The 20,829-nt window shown below is 37.7% G+C and overlaps 1 protein-coding gene across 2 annotated transcripts in view; it reads right to left on the bottom strand.

The window, feature by feature from the left end:
• The window catches only part of FMN1 (formin 1), a 523,482-nt gene that overhangs the window by 197,830 nt on the left and 304,823 nt on the right, over positions 1–20,829 (bottom strand). For both annotated transcript variants that reach the window (XM_072623605.1, XM_072623606.1), the window contains 2 exons: positions 11,172–11,950; positions 3,506–3,656 (listed from right to left, as the gene is read on the bottom strand). In XM_072623605.1, coding sequence (XP_072479706.1) covers positions 3,506–3,656; positions 11,172–11,950 — 930 coding nt within the window. The remainder of the gene's footprint in view (positions 1–3,505; positions 3,657–11,171; positions 11,951–20,829) is intronic.

Here is a 20,829-nt window from a genome sequence, read left to right as displayed (position 1 = left end):
ATTTTCTTAGGTACCTTTTCCAAAGTTCTTGTTTCAAATTCATTATGCCTGACTGTTCATAGGAACGGAATATGAAGCTTTCCCTGAGAAAAATAATGATACTTATGAGGATGAAAAGGATCCGCATCTTCTATGTGCAAGTTATGTACACACAACAAGGCAAGAATTATGTCAGTTGTACCTTGGATACTTGACTGGCAGTAAGCGAATTAACAAGTTTAGCCAACCACAGTCATTCCAATGATCTGATTTCTAGGTAAGTCAAGTTGACCGAATTCCTTCTGATCTTTCAATCAATCAACAACCATTTATTAATTGCCAACTCTGCCAGCTTTGGTGCTAGCCTTGGGGAAACAAGAAAGAAAAGAAAAAAATAATCTCTGCCCCAAAGGAGCTAAAGACCCAGGAAGTTAACAATTCTCAAAATTCCAAAGCTTTGGCCCAAATACAGGTGTGCCAGGTCTCATCCCCCCCCCCCCCCCACCCCCCAAACAAAACTGTGGAACACACCCTCACAAAGATCTTTTAACCACAAGATAAGTGATATCCCCACAGGGCAGAAAGATCAAGCAGCTTTAAGGAAAATAGAGACCTTGGGGGTTGGTTTTGTTTTGAAACTGACAGATTACTTAAGCACCCTTTAAGTACAAATAGCCCTAGTTAAAACCCTTAGTTAAATAAGCAAACCATTAAGAGATAAGAGATGGCCAAAACTAGGCCAATAGCTTTTAACTTGGGAGTTATACCTTGGGGGTGTATTTCATTTATTCACTGAGCATTAATGAGCTTTCTAGCTATACTGCACTGCATTAGATAGGCAGGCCCTGGGAGGAAACCAAAATAGAAAAAAAAATAATATAAAAGAAACAACATGAGCATTTACCATCTCTTCCTAGAGGCTTTTGTTGTTAGAACAGACCTCAGAGAATATCTAGTCCAACTCCCTCATTTTACCCAAGAGGAAAATCAGGTTCAGAGAAATTCAGTAGTCACATAGCTAATGAGAAAGTTAAATATAGGGAAGATTTATGGAAGGAGATGAAAAATCCACTGATAGGAAGGCTTAGACCATTGCTATCTCAGTCAATAAAGCACCATTAGATCTGCACCCTCATCATACATCAGGATGATCTTTAAAAGTATTTAAGAACTATAAATGATAATTAAAGTAGTGAACAAATGTAGGTTTGATTGGAGTGTAGAGAAGGAAAACATCCTAGAGGAGGTGATGATTGATTGATTTGGATTGATTTGGAATGAAAAGACTATTATAACCCCAAACGGCAAGAAACACCTTTTAAGCTAGGACAAATAGATCAGATATACCAGATCCAGGAAGATATAAATAGATTCCCCCTTTTATGTAGATTCAACCTATATAATTACCCATCATGTCATTATACTTTGAGCATTGCTATTTTATCAGAAAATTCTAATTTTTCCATTAATGCATGTGATTTGAAAATACTTACTATCATTTTACTTAAAGTTAAGAGCAAAAGTTTTCCTGTGAAAATATAATTCCAGTTTCATAGTATGATCATATCTCAGGACGTTAGCTGCTAGATGGCTCAGTGGATAGATCATTAGGCCTGAAATCAGGAAGACCTGAGTTCACATTGGATTTCAGACACAAGCTCTATGACTTTGTGACTCTGTCTGCCTTAGAACACCGGAGAAGGGAATAGGAAACAATTCCAGTGTCTTTGTCAAGAAAACCCCATGGACTATGCTATGGTCCATGGGATCATGAATAGTTGGACATGCCTGAATAATATGTGTTCAACATGGTTTAAGATTTGCATAATGCTTTACATATATTTCATTTGATACCACAAGTCTGGGAGGTGGACGCTAGTATTATCTACATTTTACAGATGAGGAAATTCAGTTTTATCTATAATTCTCATTATCTGCTCCACTTTGTTCATTGTAATTTTTTAAAGTTTAGAATTTTAAAAAAAACAATTAAGGTTGTGGAAAACAGGAGAGGAGATGGATGAAAGCAGAATCTTCCAACTACAGGTCAGTGTTTCACTTTGATTCCTAGGAACATTCTGGGATGGTTCATGAAAAGATAGTGAAGGAAGCAGTGTTTAGAAATAGCCAGGACAGCTCCATCAAGCACAAGTCATGACACCAAATTAAATTTCCTTTTTTTGGACAGTTAGGTCAGGTAAATCTTGTAGATACAGTTTGCCTAGAGCATTTGATAAAGTATCCCACATTAATCTTGTGGAAAAGTTGGATAGAAAGTGACAAGATGGTAATACAGTTAGATAGCTTTGGAACTGCTTAAATGGATGGACTGAAAAAGTTGTCCTTAATGGTTCTACATCAAGTTGATGAGTGGTCTCCTGTGAATCCTCTGTGTTTTGTACTTGACCTAACTTGATTGTTTTATCCAGAACTTGGATAAAAGTCTAGATGTCATACTTATCAAATTGTCAGAAGAAAGTTGAGGATGTATGGGTGCGTGTGCGTGTGCATGTGTGTGTGTGTGTGTGTGTGTGTGTGTGTGTGTGTATGTGTGTGTGCTGGATGAGGAGAGAGATGGTGGTGGAAAAAATGAGCACAACCAATTCAGCTAACTTCAAACATTTAAAGGGCTGACCTGTGAGAAAGAGATTAAACATGCTATTATTGGTTCTGGAGGCAGAACCAACCAGGGGCAATAGAGGCAAGCTTCAGAAAAGGCAAACTGAGACTTCAGTTCAGAAAAAATATTCCTAACAACTCCAAGCTCTCCCAAAGTCATGCAGGAGGTCTTGGGAGGTGGTGGGGCTCCTTCTTCTTAGAGATTTTCAATTGATAATAGAATTATAGAATTCCTCTCCTGTATAGGTTAGAATAAGCGACTGCTAATGTCCCTTTCTGAAGTTCTCTGAGATAGAAAAGCTAGGCATTATTATTATTACAGATGAAGAAACTAAGGTCTGGATAGTAAAAGTCATTTATCTAAAATCATGTGATGAAGTGAGAAACTGAATCCATATCCGATGACTCATTCTTGTACTTCTACCCATATTTCTTAAACAAAGCTATGAAAACCTTCAATCTTTTTGCTGTTTAATAGAAAATATACCACTGCTCAGGAGGGGGGAAGGGAAGAAGGAGGAAAGGAGAGAAAGGGAGAGGGAGAAGGAATGGGAGAGGAGAATACTATGTTCTTCAAGCTTGTGGTTTTATTAAATTTAAATGCATTTTTGAAGAACTAAAGAAATCATGCCGGCTGATGCAAAACGAATAGACCTAGATTATGAGATCAGGTAAAATACTCCCCAAAACTGTTCATAGATCCTCTGAATATAATACCAGTAGTCAAGTTTCCACTCTTGAATTTAAATTTAAATTGAATTTCCATTACTTTAAGACTTCCTTCTTTCTTTCTGTGACTCAAAAATTTCTCTAATATTGCCTGAAAAGATAGGTAAGCAAATCAATATGCAGTTAATTCCCATATATGAGGAGAAATATAATGACTCTTACTCTATTTATTCAGTACCTTTTTGACCTTGTTTTTCTTCTCATAGGATTCTGACAAAGGCTTTTTCTTTTGTTGAATGGTGTCTTTGGAGAATAAATACTCAAATTCACTTGGGTCTTGTATATTGGGCTCTTCTAAGGAATCCCATAAAGTTGGTGTAGTATTTTGGCTTAAAAAGAAAAAAAGCAAGTGAAATAATGAATTGAAATCAATGAGATTGTGAAACAATGAATTCTTTTTCTAGTTAAAATATTTTTTTAAACAAATAGCCCTTTCAAAAATTGGGGAATATGTTGTTTTTCACATTCCAATAAATTGGCTTAGGAAAAGGCCAAAAAGTATAACAGAACATTGGATAGATAATACAGCAAATATCTATCTATATCTATATATCTATATATAGATATAGATAGATATAGATATATATACATCCTAAAAGTTGGGTGCTTTTTGAAAGCAGCCAAAATGTTGGATTTGGCAAAGTGCAATAAAAAAAGTTGACTGAGGATTCAGCCATCAGATGGATGAGGTCCAATGAGCAAGCTTCCACATTTCCTTGAAAGTTTCTGGGCAGGCTTAGAAGCTACCATTACAAAATTTAAGAAAAATAAAACAAAATTTTGCCATGTATACTCTTAGAAAATCAAAGGTACTGTCAAGATAGAATCTCTAATTTAAAATTTGCCCCCAGTATATTCTTCCTACTCTGATATCAAAATTGCCTTTTAATAATGGCTCAGTTTTATCTGTAGCTGGAGACTGCATATACTCACCTAAGGTAAAACTGAACTACTCCAGAGCACCAGTTTACAAATGACCCTTATTTCAGTTAATAACCACCCCAAGTTCCCGGTGCATCTGCCTCCTCCCTTTTCTCTACCAACTCTTTCTCCTACTTTCAGATCCCTTGTTATTCCTGTCACAGCAGTCATGGAAGAGAAAAAGAAGAGTAACTTTTAGGGGACCTACAGATTTAGGAGGGGAAAAAAGTAAAGAGAGGCTTAGATAAGCAAAGACAATTTAAGATTGTTGGGGCAGATTCTTAGAAATGCCTGACCTGACGCAGGGTAGTAGTCCCCTTTGCCTCAAACTATCTTCCCCCAGCTTCCTAATATTGTTTCTTGCTACTGTTTTACTATAGCTTTTTGTACTGGCTACAAGTCTATTAATTAGAAACTCATTTGGATCTGATATAATAACAACAACAGCTAGTATTTACATAATGTTTTAAAGTTTAGAAAGTACTTTACAAACAGTATCTTATCTTTCCTCACAAGAATCTTGAGGTAGAACCTATTATTCCTGTTTTATAGATGAGGAAAACTGAGGCAGTCATTTAAGTAACTTGCCCAGGGTCTTCCTACCTCCAGGTCCAGTGCTGTATCAGCCACTGCTGCCCCCTGGTTGCCAATGAAAGCTTCAAATACTACTCAGGAGCATTCAACAGCTATTATTTCACAAATTAAATAAAGTATTTAATCAGATTACTTCTATCTAACACTCAGATCAGATACCTGTACAGAGGGAATGGGAGTTTCCATTAAGGGGAGACAGTTTTGGAGCTCTGGCCATTCTTGAGGTCTCTGCTTCTGCCTTGACCACCATCCCCCTCCTTACCTCTCACTGATTCCCTTTTATATGTTGTCTTCCCCTGTTAAAATGTAAGTTTTTTGAGGGCAGGGACAGTCTTACTTTTTATTCATATTTGTAAACCTAGCATTTAGCAAAGTGCCTGGTATACAGTAAGTGCTTAATAAGTGCTTGTTGGTTTTAGGGTCTATGGGTGCAGCAGCGCCTAAAGAACTCATAAGGGAAAGGATGCCTGGGATCCTAGAAAGCAAGGAATTAGGAAATGAGAGGAATCTGAAGTGGAATTGGGAGGGATATCCAAGATAAACCATCTATTTCAAAAGGTTGCCTAGGACTGGTCTGGTGTATAAGAATGCCAGAAAGAAAGTTTCTCTTTTTTCTTCCCTTAGCTAATATTATTAGTACCATATAATAAGTTAAAATAATCTTTTGCTGCCAATTGGTCTAGGAACCTAAGAAGGTAGGAGAAGTTGACATGACTAGACAATAGTTCATATGAAAAACATGTAAGGATTTCCAGGCTTTAGTTTGGTGCTTAAAGAGTCAGTGGTATAACATGGCAGTCAAAAAAATGCTATGCCAATATGGTTAAGGCTATATTAATAGAAGCACAGTATACAGAATAAGAGGGATTAAAGTGTCAATGCACTTGGCTTTGGTCTGACCACATCTGGAGTTTTATATTATGTTCTGAAGAACCACATCCCAGAGGATGAAAGCTAAGATGATAAAAGATAAACCATGCCAGTGATCAGGACTGATGGAAACACATGAAGATTTCAATCTGAAGATGAGAATTGCAGCAGTAGTGAGAAGACAGAAGTCATCAAGTATATGAAGGGGTGTCTTCTGAAAATATTAGACCATAGACTAATGCTGCGTTTGTACACAGAGGCAGCTAGGTTACCCAGTGGATAGAATGGACAGAGACTCGCCTCCCTGAGTTCATATCTGTCCTCAAACACTTACTAGTTATGTGACCCTGGGCAAGTCACTTCACCTCATTTGCCTCAGTTTCCTCATCTGTAAAATGAGCCAGAGAAGGAAATGGTAAACCACTCTAGTGCCACTTAAGTGAGGTTATGAAGAGTCTGATGTGACTGAACAAAACAACACCTGTCCCCAGTGGCAGGAAGTCAGAACAAATAAGCAGAAAGTATGGCCAGGTTTTTATTGATGGTAGTAATGACGATATAGTTAGGATTTATATAGAACTTGTAACATTCACAGAGCACTTTACACAAGTTAATTCATTTGATTTTCATAACAAGAGTGAGAAGTAGGTGCTAATATTATTCCCATTTTAGAGATGAGGAAATGAAAACAAAGAAAAATTAAGTGACTTGCCCAGGTCACACAGCTAATCTACCATATGAAGCAATATTTGAACTTGGGTTCTGCTGACTTCAAGTCTAGCACTCTATCTACTATGCCACCTAATTGCTCAATATTAGCTCAATAGAAGCTAGATAGAAGACTCGTCTTCCTGAATTCAAACCTGGCCTCAAGACACTAGCTGTGTGACCCTGGGCAAGTCATTTAACTCCATTTGCCTCAGTTCCCTTATCTGTAAAATGAGCTGGCGAAGGAAATGGCAAACCACTCCAGTATCTCTGCCAAGAAACCTTCAAATGGGGTCAAGAAGAGTTGGACATGGCTGAACAACCACAACAACAGCTCAATAGAGGGGAAAACATATCCTAACTTAGAGCTGTCCAAAAGTGGAACAGGCAACTTGGAGAGGTATCGCATGGAAGTCATCAAAAAGAAGTTGAATGTCACTTGTAAGGGTCTCTGAGGAGGGGTTTCCTACTCAGTTGTGAACTGCACTAGAGGAACTGTATATTTCTTTTTATCGCTGAGATTCTTAATGATACTCATAGAAAATAGGATGCTATTATATCTATGGAAAATGGATTCAGATTTCCAAATAACTGACATATCATAAATGGACTTTTATAACAAAACTTGTCAGTTAAGGATTGTCTCATTTGATAAGAATAAGGAGTACCTCTTGCGCTGAGTTTTCAACCCCTCCACCAAATATCTACCACTGAACTCTTGAGGACAGAGTGCTGTGCTATATATTTGGATTCAGGGAAGCCTTGGTCAAAGGCTTGCCCCTGATATGTACCAGCTATGTGACTCTAGGGTAGGTCATTTAACCTTTCTGCACCTCAGTTTCCTCCTCTATAAACTGAGGATAATATTTATACTACTAAGAGTTGTTGTGAAGCTACAATGAGATAATGCATGAGAAGCTCTTTGTAAACCTTAAAGTATTCTATAAATATGGGCTACTATGTCATTAGTGTTTAATTAATAATATATTATTAATAACATAATAAGAAAATGGGACAAATCAGACATTATTACCAACGTTACTGAAAGTATCCATTTCAGAAAAAGTTTATTTTGTTAAATCTAAATACTTAAAAAGCAAATCAGGTAAGTTAGGTGAGGATTTCTCTACTGCTCGAAAACAGGCATAATTTAGAATGACAGATTTAGAATTGGAAGGGATATCAATGCCCACTTAGTCCAATTTTTTCAGTCTTAGAAATGAGGAAATCATGAAGTAGAGATTAAATAAATGACTTGCCTAAGGTCACCCAGGGACTAAGTAGCAGGGCCAAAATTCAAACCCAGGTCCCCAGACTCCAAGAACTTTCAGCTATCTCCCCAGAAATAAGAAAAATAGTAGTATGTACATATAGGTACAAAAATGTGTATGTAGCTGTGTATAATTATTTACATCCTGCTATCTGGGGTGTCAGTTATCAGGTAACAGATCCATATTCAGTTTTTAGTACAATGTGAATCATCCCTTCACAGAGCTTATCTAAAACAGAATATGACATAAAAATCACAGGGTACTTTGGTTTAAATCCGGGGTGTTAGGAGGGAGAACAAAATCCAATAGGACCATATTAAATCAGAAAACACCCAGTGAAGGGAGAAAGTGACCATGTTCAATATATTTAATAGTCTATTCAGACAGAAATGTCCCCCCACTCCCTGCCCCAGATCTCATACATTGTGGCTCACTGCCTAAAACTGTTACTGAGTCAGCCTCTCCTGATGCCTCTGGTTGGGACTTGTAAATATACTCATATGCTTTTCGTTTCTGTCAAAACTGAAGCACTAGATTTCTTTTGAAACTAATGAGAGTTTTAATATTAAATTGTTTCCCTTTTCAAAATGGTACAATACATAAGGAGGAAAAAATGCAGACAACAATCATCTCTGGCTTGTACTTAACCCAGAATGAGTAGCAGAAGCAGAGTCTGTCTCTCCCAGTGGTGCTGTTACAAGGCTCTAACATTACCCACTGATAATGAAAGCAGGTGGGACAGAATGTGGAAAAAGACTAGTTAGACACACACGGGAATGGGAACAAGTACGATCCGAAAATTGCATTATGTGGCTGCGAGATGAAATCTATTTGCCTTGAGTGCTTCTCCACTTGGATTTGAGAATGCCAAATAAATGAAAATCACTCAAAATAAATGTGCTGGAAAGTCATTTCCTAGGAGCCTTCACTTTAACTTTAGGTGAGACTGCCAGGAGCACTTGAGTTTTGGGTGTGGCTATTTCAGGATCATAGGCATGTTTGCTTCAACATTTAACTGCAAGGTTAAAAAGAAGCTGCCCACTATAAGATCTGCTTGCTATCCTTTATTAATGGTGGGCTTAAGAAAGGCTCCAAATTGCTACTTGGGAGAGGCTTAGACCAGGCTATTCACCTGCTTGGTAATATTGAAAACATTTCCCATCCCAATTCCTTTATAAAGTTTTCCTACTGCTATAACCTAGAAGTCCCATTGATTGTGTAAAGCATCATGATATGGTTTGCCCTATACCATGGTATAGACAAAAACAACATACACTGAATACTAATTGTCATTCAACAACGTCTTTACCTGGATCTGGGTATCACTCAGTTCCTACTAGTTTGAGCTTGAAAACAGGGGCAAGACAATGTGGGAGTTGGTACTTTGGTGGGTCTGGGATTTTAACCAGTGTGGCTCCTCTTCCACCAGCACAGATTATGACCTTTCCTTGCCCTCCCATCCTGTATAATTCTTAATCATTCTTTCCCATAAATTCTCATGGTAGCAGAGGGTAGCACTGGTTTAATTTGCAAAAAATCTGTGGAGGAGGAAGACCTTGAGAAGTATCACCTCACAAATGTGGCAATTATATGATGAAATATGGTGACCCTTTCAACCCTGACGTTAGGTCCATCTCCTATAATCAGGCTCAAGCTCTGTTAACAAATGAAGATAGAGAACAGATGGCAGTCAAGGAGAAGAACTGGAAAGTGGAAGCAATGGAAAGGCAAAACTAGGTTGTACATCATCCATCTATTTCATTGGCAGTAAAGAAGTAAGCTTTAAAAATCTATATGAAAATTGGTTTGAATGGAAATATTCAAATAACCTAAGTAGCTGTGTAGCACAAGAGATAGAGTACTGGCCCTGGAGTTAGGAAGAGCTGAATTCAAATACTTCCTCAGACACTTACCATCTGTGTGACTATAGGCAAGTCACTTCACCTGTCTGCCTTAATTTCCTTATCTGTAAATTTAGGATAATAGCAACACCTGTCTCCTAAGGTTGTTGTGCAGGTAACATGAGATATTTGTAAAACTTTGCAGACTTCACAGTGCTACATAAATACTAGCAATTATTATTACTAAATAAAAATATTATTTACATCTGTCTATAACACAAAAATGGTGTGGTCTAGATGCACAAAGTAACACTTCTTTGGAAAAATAAAGGTAATAAAAATAACAGCTGATACGACTTGCCAAGTACTATACATATACATATACATATACATATACATATACATATACATATACATACATACATACATACATACATATATATGTATGTATATACATACATACATATATATATGTATATATATGTATATATATGATCTCATTTGGTCTTCATTATAATCCTATGAGAAAGGTGTAAGTATCTCAAAACATATAGATGAGGGACCAGAGGGCCAGAGAAAGGCTAAATGAATTTCATTTAGTTACACAACTAGTAAGAAGAAAAAGTGGAATTTGAATACGTCTTGCTTTTGACTCCCAGATTAATGATTTTTCCACTTTATCATTCTGCTTTTCCTAGAGGGTACAGTAGACATAGTTTTAAGATAATTTTGCAGTCAACTAATTTTAAAAATCATCTGGTTTTTCTTCACTCATCTTGGATCCTCTCAACTCCCTTTTGACTCAAATATAAATTTATTTGCATATATAAGAGAAAAAGAAGGAAAGAAAGGGAAGGGAAGGGAACAGAAGGAAGTGAAGGACAGAGGAATGGAAGAAGCATTTATTAGGTACCTACTATGTGCCGAGCACTGTGCTAAGCACTTTATAAATGTTATTTTATCTGATCATGGGAGGTAGATGCTCATTTCACAGTTGAGGAAACTGAGGCAGACAGAGGTTAAAATGATTTTTCCAGAGTCACACAGCTGATAAGTGTCAGGTTGGATTTGAATTTAGGTCATCCTGACCCAAGGCCTAATGCCCTCTCTACTTTACGACCTAGTTGTTTCTAGTTGAATAATACATGTATTTATGATTTTTCCAGCATAAAGGCACCCCTCTACCTGAAGAAATCTCTGATTTTCAAAATCTTTTTTCAAAGACATCAAAATCCATATTATCTACTGAAGAACTGGTCTTCTTATACTCTCTCTTTCTCACTTAGTCCACAGTGACACCCCCAAGTCCAGTGTCTAAAAATGATCTATTAGCTGGCAGGAAGGGGTGTGCCTGCTCCAAGATCATTGCTTGGCTTACCATCACCAAAGATTTAGCAAAGAAAAGACCAGTCAAGGTCTGCCAAATAGCTGCCAAATTCAACTGACACTCCTTCCAAAAGTATCCCATCATCACCAAGATACCTACACTTAGAACTTAAGAATCATGCATGTGGTAAATGTTATACTATACAATGAACAAGTATAGGGCTATGAGGAATAAGACCCCATTTAATGGAAGCTCTTGGGAATTTTATAAGCATAAGCTAAGTTTTAGTTATTATGGTAGGGTTTCCCTTACCTTCCACCACTTATCTGTATCCTTGTCCAGTACAGAGGCTTCATGGGGCAGCTGGGTTCAATGGCAGGCTTTCGAGGAATCTGACTGAAGGATGTGTTGCCTCCAGAGAAGGGAGGAGGAGGTGGGGGTCCAATTCCTGGAGGAGCTGGAGGAGGCGGAGGTGGTACCAGCCCAGTGCTGGGGAGAGGTGGTGGGACAGGAAGGGGTGGTGGGGGAGGAGGAAGGATACTCCCAGAACTTAGAGGTAAAGGAGGAAGAGGTGGTGGAGGTGGTGGAGGAGGAGGAGGTGGTGGTGGTGGTCCAGCACCTGGTTGTGACGATAATGGTGGAGCCTCAAGTCCTGGGGGAAGGGGAGGAGGTGGAGGGATTACTACTGGCAGTGGAGGAACAGGAGAAAGAGATGATTTTTGTTGACCAGATGAGCAACTTTCTAAAGACTGGAGGGTTGATGAGATATCTTTGTTGTCATTTAGGGGAGATATATGGCTTAGAGAGGAGATAGTCAGTTTTTTGGGTACTATTTGGTTACTTTTAATGGTTTTGCTTTCATCTTCACTGGGTTTTAAAAATGTCTCTCTGTCGGTTTGTATGTAGACATTTCGGAAGGTCTTTGGTGGATAATCATCTTCTGTAGAGATGCAAGCATCTCTTGTCTTCTCACATCCTCCACTCAACCGCTGTTCTAACTCACACTTGAGATTTTCAATGGTTTCTTCTAATTTTGCCGTTATTACCGCGTGCTCTCCCCTAATGTGGAAGACCTTCAGTTCAAACTGGGCCTGAAGGTAAGAAAAAAGAAGGAAAAGAGCTTAGTAAAATGAAGATTAGACATTTAATTAAAAGATTTAGTGCTATCCCAGTGTCAAAGTGCACATGCAATTTGAATATAGAGACAAAATGGCAACCATGAAATAATCCAAATGGGTATATATTTCACTTTATGAATTTTCCAGAAACTTAAAACACTTGGAAAATAAGGGTGATTTCAGCTAATCTGAGCTCATAGGGAATAATTACTGGGGATTAAAATTTAAGAGCAAAAACATCACCTACGAACTTCTACCTGATTAACGTATCAAACACAAACCATATTCGGATGTGCCTGAAATACATATTTTGTAAGTTTCAAGGTCTTGGCTTGGAAACTGACTGTCATAAGAAAGGTATGTTTGGGGATCCTTCTGGTCTATAGCTCCCGCAATCACCCTAGAATGCCTGATTTTGTGAGATTTTCAGGCTAATATGGCATTCAAAAAGGTAGAGAGAAGTTAAGTTTCCATAATTCTTAATGCTTTTTTTAATACCAAAGTTTCTTATTCTGGGGTCTGTGAACTTTCTTAAAAATATTTTGATAACTGTATTTTAATATAATTGTTTTCCTTTGTGATACTATGTATTTTTTTTTAATCAGTTAAAAATTTTAAGAAGAGGTTCATAGTCTTTGGATTGCCAGAAGGATCTGTTAAACAAACAATCAAAAAACTCTCCTTTAAATCATCAGTATTCAGCTTTGTCTTAGACAAGAATTTCAAATTAATAAGTTTGACATCAGGATGCATTGAAACTCTTCTAGTTCTACGTACTTTACTCTGCCTCAATTCACAGTTTTCCAGTAATATACTCTACCCCTGTTCCTTCCCCCATGAAACCTTTCTTAATCCTCCCAGATACAAGTATCCTTTCTTGTCTCAAAGTTTAGATCACCTCCTACCTGGTATTACAATTTTTTATGTATAAGTCATAGTTTCCATAAAAGAATGTAAGCTTTTTGAGAGCAGAGAATGTTATCATTAATCTTTAAATCCCCTTGCACTTAATAAACGCATGCAGAAATTACATTTCTCGTAACTTTCCCTTGCCAATGTCTTCCTAAGGTTTCAATGTCCACATTGATAAGTCTTTCCCACCACAAATAGCATTTATTAAACATAATTTCCAGGACCTCTTCCTCCACTCTACTTCAGTCACCCACCATGGTCTCAAGGCCTAGACCTCACTTTTATTTCCAATTGTTCTGCCTCCAAAATTCTGGACTTTTAAAGGTATCTTGGTGACACTGGATAGGATGACACAGATGAGGAAAAAGCTTTTTTTGATTGAAAGAATGAATAGCAGGAAACCGATCTTCCAGTAGTATGAAGAAAAGATTGGGGGAATTTGGCACCTCCCTACAGCTGCCAGAGGCTAACCTAATATGAACAACAGGGCTATATCCTATTTCCAAAGAGACCACCATCTTACATGAGCAACAGTTGATGAACAAAAAATATTTAGATAGAAGAACAGAAGACTTCGGGATGTCATGAAAGTTGTCTTAAACTATCTGAATGGAGGTCATGTGGAAGAAGGAACATAATTGTTTTAACAGGCTCCAAAAGACAGAAAAAGGAGACATAGATAGAAGTTTCAGAAAGGCAAATCTTTGATTAATATAAAGAAATCTTTAAAATGAAAGCTATGTAGAAGTGGAATGGGAGGTAGTGGGTTCCCCATCTCTGGAAATCTTTAAGGGGAGTCAAGACCACATCCTTGTCAGGGCTAGTGTAGAGAGGATTCCCATTCAGATATATAGGTTAGATTAGGTGACTTCTGAGGCCTCATCCAAAAGAGATTCTGTAATTCTATGGACCTTTTCTGGAGATAGTACAGTGGATACATGGAGGTTTAGGAGTGCTGGGACCCCAAAATAGGGACATGAAGGTCCTGACTGAATGAATTTGACCAAGCCTTCTTTCAGCCAAAGAAAAACAAGTTTTATTAAAGATCTGCCATATTGGCCAGACTCTTAAGGAATCTCAGCATTGGCTAAACTCTTACGGAATCTAAGCATTTGTATCTCTAATGCATGCAAGCCAGCCTGAATCTGACCACTTTCTTGGAAATGAGATGGATCTTATATACAGAAAGACTGTGGGAGGAATCTAGGAGTGGCCAAATAATCTTAGGTGACCGGAGGACGGGTCTAAGGAGGATCTTGGTGGGAACGGCCAATAGGTTGGGGTGACTGTGAACTAACAGAGAAGGGACAGGAATGTCAGGGACCTGGACCACCTTGGCAAGGAAGAACGAGATCTAGATAGGCTTAAAGGTGGGAAGTAGCTGGAGACCATCTAGAGGTAAGGGCTGGGCTAGGTTAGGGTAACTGAGAATTGGGAGATTGGGCATTGACAATGAAAGGCTAATTGAGAGGATCACTGGGATGCTTCAGGAGAATCCCAGATCAGTGGGAAGGTTCAAGGAGAGTTCAAGGAGATTTCAAGAGCCTGTACCTTGTCAGATAAAGTGTAGGGCTTGGAATCAGGAAGATCAAATCTGGCCTCAGAAATGTACTAGCTGTGTAATCTTAGGAAAATCACTTAACACCTCTATCTGCCTCAGTTTCCTTAATTGTAAAATGCTGATAACAATAGCACCTATCTCCCAGGTGGATAAGGATTAAATGAGATATTTATAAAGTACTTATTGAAAGATCTGGCATATAGCAGGGCACCTAAATGCTTTTTCTCTTCCTTCTTCCCTGGTATATTCCAAATTGGCTGAAATATGCCTATTCTAAATTGACTGCAAGTTGCTAAAAGAAATCCTGAAATTATACTGACTGTTTCTACTAAAGAAAGATTTCTAATCTTAATTTTTGCTCCCTCATTGCGACATTCAAATAATTTCTGTTCTCACTGACCCCCATCATCTTCCTGACGCTACTGGACCTCTTAGAGAACAAAGCTGAAACAACAATCTGTGAGTAGTAGCAGCTGCCCCACTGGGGACCCAACTGGCCAGTTAGGAGATGCTACTTCCTCCCTCCCTTCCTCTTGCCTCCCTTCTTTCCTTTCTTCCTTCCCTCCAAGGGGGAGTCAAATCTCACCTCAGACACTTGACACTCACTAGCTGTGTGACCTTGGACAAGTCACTTAACCCCAGTTGCCTCATCCTGGGTCATCTCCAGTCATTCTGATGAACATCTGGTCACTGATTCAGATGGCTCTGGAGGGGAAGTGAGGCTGGTGACCTGCACAGCTCTCCCTCACTCAAAACAAAGGCAAGTGCAAGTCACATCATTATTTCTCTGACGGCATGGTCTTCTTCGGCAACAAAGGACAAACACACCTAGCCTTAATCACTGAATGGGCACTGCCTCAGTATCACTTTAATATTTGCAAAATGCTTTACAATTACTATCTCATATAATCTTCATAACAACCCTGAGAGGCAGGTGCTATTATTTTTTCCACTTTATAGATGGATACTCTACCAAACATTTAGTTTTTGCTGTTTTAAGTCATTTTATTGTATACACTTTATGTACACCAAACTAGAAGATAACTTGTTCTACATATATATTTTACGATAATACATTTTTATGTAAACCAAGCTAGATGATAGCCAAGTAATGAGCCAGTACCATGCCTTCTATTTTTCTGGCATACTCTCAACTCTTTCCACTATAACCAGTAACACATAGGCATAGGATTTAGAGGTAGAGGTGACCTTAGAATTCATCTAGTCTAAATTCGGTTTTACAGATGATGAAACTGAGGTCCAGAGAGCTTACAGTTAGTGATGTGAAGCTCAAACAGAAACAGATTCCTTCAAGTTATATATTGACTTAGAATACCTCAAACTGCCATTATCTACATTTTAATTCTTATTTTGTAGACTATTTCCCAATTACATTTGTTTATTTATTTTTTAAGGGTATAGTGCCTAGGTTCACATAGCTCATAAGTGTGTCTGAGGTCAAATTTGGACTCAGGTGCTCCTGACTCTAGGGCCAGTGCTCTATCCACTGTGCCATCTAGCTCCCTCTCAATTGCATTTAAATCTGGATTGACTATACTCTTAAGTATTGAAGGCTGCAAGCAGCATATTTGACACCTCTGGATTAAGGGGTTTGTTTCAGGTCCCAGAATTTATGAATAGTAGAACTTGGATTCCAATCCAGGTCCCACGACTTTTATATCCACATAATGAGAGTTGGTAACTGGCAGATTAAAACCAAATACATGAGTTTTATTTCCATACAGGTACTGTAAAAAAAAAAAAAGTGCTGTTTGGTTTTGTTAATTCAAATTACAGAGAGTAGAATGACTTGAGTGTTCTATGCAACTGTTTTCATAGTGTAAAAGAATCTAGCATAATAGCATCATATTTGTGATTCTAATCTGATCAAGGACCAGTTTCCAGACAACTCCCTTAGCCTTTTCCAAAGCCAGTCTTTCCTCCTCACCCTTTCCCAAACCAAAATCCTCACTATTATTATTATTTTAGAATCCTTCATATTACCACTACTCTGAGATAACATCAAAGGGACATGATGTACTGAAACCCAAGCACTGGGAGGGAGACTTTTGCTTGTCTGGTCCACATGAGCAAGTCTGTTGAAAAGAAGGTGGAAAAGTGCCTGTTGATGAAAGATGTCAAACTAGTGCCAAGGGCTGTGGAAAAATTACCCATTAGCATTTTGTTGTTATGAACATGCTATCCCAGTAGGGCTGCCAGGGCCAGTAAAAATCCAGGTTATCTGCCATACAACTTGAGTCAACCTTTTCCAGGGACTATTCCAAATTCTATATCCCCAGGTCAGAGTAAGCCAGGAGTTCCCAACATGTTGCTAAGATCTATTCTTTATGAATTCAGAAAAGAATTCCATTGCTAAGGAAGAAAGGAAAAGGAAAATGGGAGTTGGAAGCATTAATGGGATGGGCTCAAATGGAATGGGAATTGATTCAATTCAAGTAACTCTCTGAGTTGTCATATATACTTTAAGAACAAGTTTGCTGTATCCTAATTTTTTCTTATCTCATTCATGAGCTCCACTCTTTGTCACCACTCATAGACCTCAATATCTTAATAACTTGTTATTTCACCAGTGTGGGAATAGTCAATCCCTCTACCAGTGCTAATTATAATTCCTCTGTGACTTCATAGAAGTTTAATGAGAGTAGCTTTGGTAGAAAACTCATCACCCTAAAGTCAATGTGGTGAGGATATTTTTTGAACTTGGCTAGGGTAATTCTCAAACAACTGACTCTGTCCATCACCCATCCTATTCTTCTGGTCTTTTCAGCTTGGTAGAACCATCCAGAGCTTATACTCCTCTATAATAACTTTTTAGAATCCAACGTCATCATCCTGATAAACTGATCATAATAATATATGCTGCCACCACCACCATAAAAAAAAAAAAAAAGACAAAAATCCAAACCTTAATGAGAATGATACTGGTTTTCTTGAAACATGAAATGTTATTTGATTTTAATAAGCAAACTATTACTTCACATAGGAAACAAAAACATGTCATATAAACTCAAAGAAACAATCTTGTGAATATGGCTTTTACATTTGTAGTTTTCTTTGTATCTGTAATACCATTAAAATCAGATAGCATATGGAGAGGGAAAGGATAGAGTAACAGGAAAACATAAAGAAAAATGCCAAAAAGAATAAAAAAATGTCATGAATTCTTTTGCTATCTTAAAATAGAAAATAAAAGAATAGTATGAACAGGTGCTTAATATTACCAGTATTTCTCCAGTCATTTGATGGATCCCTATACGTATTCACCTAGACAAGAATACCTTCACAAATGCAGACTCAGTTCCCTCTATATTTCCTTATTCTAGGTTGTTTTTGTCTTCCTATAAATCACAGCTCATCAATTTAGAAGTGTAAGGAGAAGCCATCTAATTTAATCTTTTCATCTTATAGATGAGGAACGTTAATTTCAGAGGACTTAAATGAGTTGCCCAAGGTCACGTAGGTAATAAATAATAAAGGTAGGATTTGCATACAGTTTATCTGACTCTAAATCCAGTGCCCTTTCCACAGTATTGTGCCCTTTCTCAATCTTTACAGAGATCTACCTAATATACCTTTTTTGCTTCTTTTAAAAGGCATGTTTTATAGAATAGATATTGTCCATGGAACAGAACTGTTCATCTTGTTATCCATCACTTTCAACATGTGACCAACACATTTTTTTCCTGTTATCTATGTTCTTGATTATATCATTTTTGCTATAATCTATTTACAGCCAGAGTGCATCTTCCAATTGTCTTTTAGGTCATCTGCAGTTCTGACTTTTTTGAGATGATGGCTTGCTATAATATGAGACAGCATAGTGTTACTGGGCAAATATTGGGTGTTTAGAAGATAGATTTTTACTGCAACCAAAAATGTAAGATATAATTTCTTAAATGCAGTCCTGCCTAGTGTTTTCCTCCCATTTCATTCTGAACCTATCTCATTATTCATCTGTTACTATTGTTGTGGTGTTCGTCCTTCGTTGATGAAGAAGACCATGCCATCAGAGAAATGATGACATGACTTGCACTTGACTTTGTTTTGAGTGAGGGAGGGCTGTGCAGGTCACCAGCTTCACTTCTCCTCCTGACCCATCTGGGTCCAGTGACCAGATGGACTAAGTCAGTGTACTACTTAAACAACTGCATGTTGTAATGTGGGCAATTTCCATTTTTTTCATCCACTTAGCTTTCTTCTGAGGATGGTCAGGCCAATTTCTTTTGAATGATTATGGATTTCACTGAGGTGGATTTATAGGATGTTGGGGTTTAATACAATTACAATGACATAATCTCCGGAGGGGAAAGTGAAGCTGGTGACTTTGTACAGCCCTCCCTCTCTTAAATTCAATTCACTTGCATGTCATGGTATCGCTTCCCTGATGTCATGGCCCTCTTCCTGAACTAAGGGCAAAAGAACCATGATGATGACATCATCATCTACAAACAGTAACATTTGATGAATTTTCTATCAAAAGGAAATCTCTTCATGGGGCATTCTCTATGAACTAGTCGGAGGTTGGCAAACCATTCCCTTCAATTACAGGTCAAATGCATCCAGTCACAGTTTTTGGACAAGCTGTATATCTCCCTTTCTATGTCACACTTGATGTTAATTATCTGGATCTTTGAACATATGGTTGCATTTGTTTAGCAAAATAAAATCTACCTTACATTTTGTTTATTAAATTATTAAATCAAACATTTCTGATAAAAAAATTCAAAATCAACAATTCAGACAGTATGAATTTATAATCTCCACTTTTCAGTCTGTTAAGTGATATTGCAATAGAGAATCATTTGCAAAAGCCTATCTTTATCCTAGGTTTGTACAGTGGATAGAGTGCTGAGCCTGGAGTCAGGAAGATTTATCTTGATGAATTCAAATCTAGCCTCAGACATTTACTAGCTGTGTGACCCTGGGCAAGTCACTTAACCCTGTTTGCCTCAGTTTCTTCATCTGTAAAATGAGCTGGAGAAGGAAATGGCAAACCACTCCAGAATCTCTGCCAAAAAAACACCCAAATGGGGTCACCAAAAGGTGAACATGACTGAACAACATCACCACCCTTATGCTGCTTCAAGGATGCTTTTAACATTTGCAAAGACCATTCTTACACAGATTTTATAAAGATATGACAAACAGTCAAACAAGTATTAATATAATATTTGCTGTATGCCAAGCACGGTGCTAAGCACTGGGGATATAAAGAAAGACACAAAAAAACCTTCCATGGCCTCAAGAAGCTCACATTCTAATGGGGAGGAAATATGTAAATAACTCGGGTTACTCAGTTCAAATTTCCTTGGTCACCTTTTTATATAAAAGTATCATTTTTGAGCTTTGCCATTCTCTTAGAATATTCTTTTCTTAAGATATCTTGAAAACTGATTACTGATTTTCTTTAAATTTGTTTTCAGCATGAATTTCTTATGTAATTGGCTAAGTTTAGGTATTGTCTCCAAGAAAAAAATGGTACAAATTAAAACTGGTAGGTAAAAATGACATTACATATGCCAGGATAGTACTCAAAATGGAGGAAAAGGAACTCTTAGTGTACATAAAAAGACCACAAATATTGCTGACATATCTGGTACTGGGTATAATAATTAAACAATACTCCTCGTTTTCTGTTCTTGGGTGGGTCAGTGATGACAAATAGAGGATTTTCCAAATCTAAAATGCTTCCCTTGTTTTTTTTCCCACTTTCTACCAGGCAAAAACTATGCACTGATAAATTAAGGTGGGGATAATCCAGAGAGTTAATGCCAATGTCAGTGGTGGAAAACAGGTTTCTTGACTCCCATTTAAATAGTAGAAAGAGCCCTGAATTTGGGCCACGTCAGGAGAGCTTGGTTATAGGTCTAGTCTATGTGCCTTAGTGTGGGCAAATCATTTGGTTTCCTCATCTACAGAATGAAGGTATCTCTAAGGTCCCATCCAAATCTAGGAGTCCATTATTTTCATGCATAATTTCTCCCTTAACTGCTACTAAGGTAAGTAAATTCAACTATTACTGAAGAAGTTGGGGATATTACCTCTTCCATATAAAGGAACTAGCTGCCACGGAAAACAGATTTTTTTTTTTTTAATCAGTGCAAACGTTGCCACAAAGACAAACAGATTCATGCATATGCTTTCAAAACCACTATGATAACCAATCAGATAACTGGGTAAAATTGTGCCTTATGGTTGTGATAGGATGGTTTCTAGTAAATAGGAATCTAAAAAGAAATGAACAAATCGTGCAATGATGTAGTATGGAAGTGGATACAGATTAGAGAAATTAAGCAGCATTTGAGATCTGTACTGGAATTTTCTCCTTTGGAAAGCCAAAACAAGAATACTAATAACT

The sequence above is a fragment of the Notamacropus eugenii genome, chromosome 7 (genome assembly GCF_028372415.1).
Source record: "Notamacropus eugenii isolate mMacEug1 chromosome 7, mMacEug1.pri_v2, whole genome shotgun sequence".
In the NCBI taxonomy this organism is placed as follows: Eukaryota; Metazoa; Chordata; class Mammalia; order Diprotodontia; family Macropodidae; genus Notamacropus; species Notamacropus eugenii.
The sequence above is the reverse complement of the archived record's forward strand: the minus strand, read 5'-3'. Positions and strand labels throughout refer to the sequence as shown.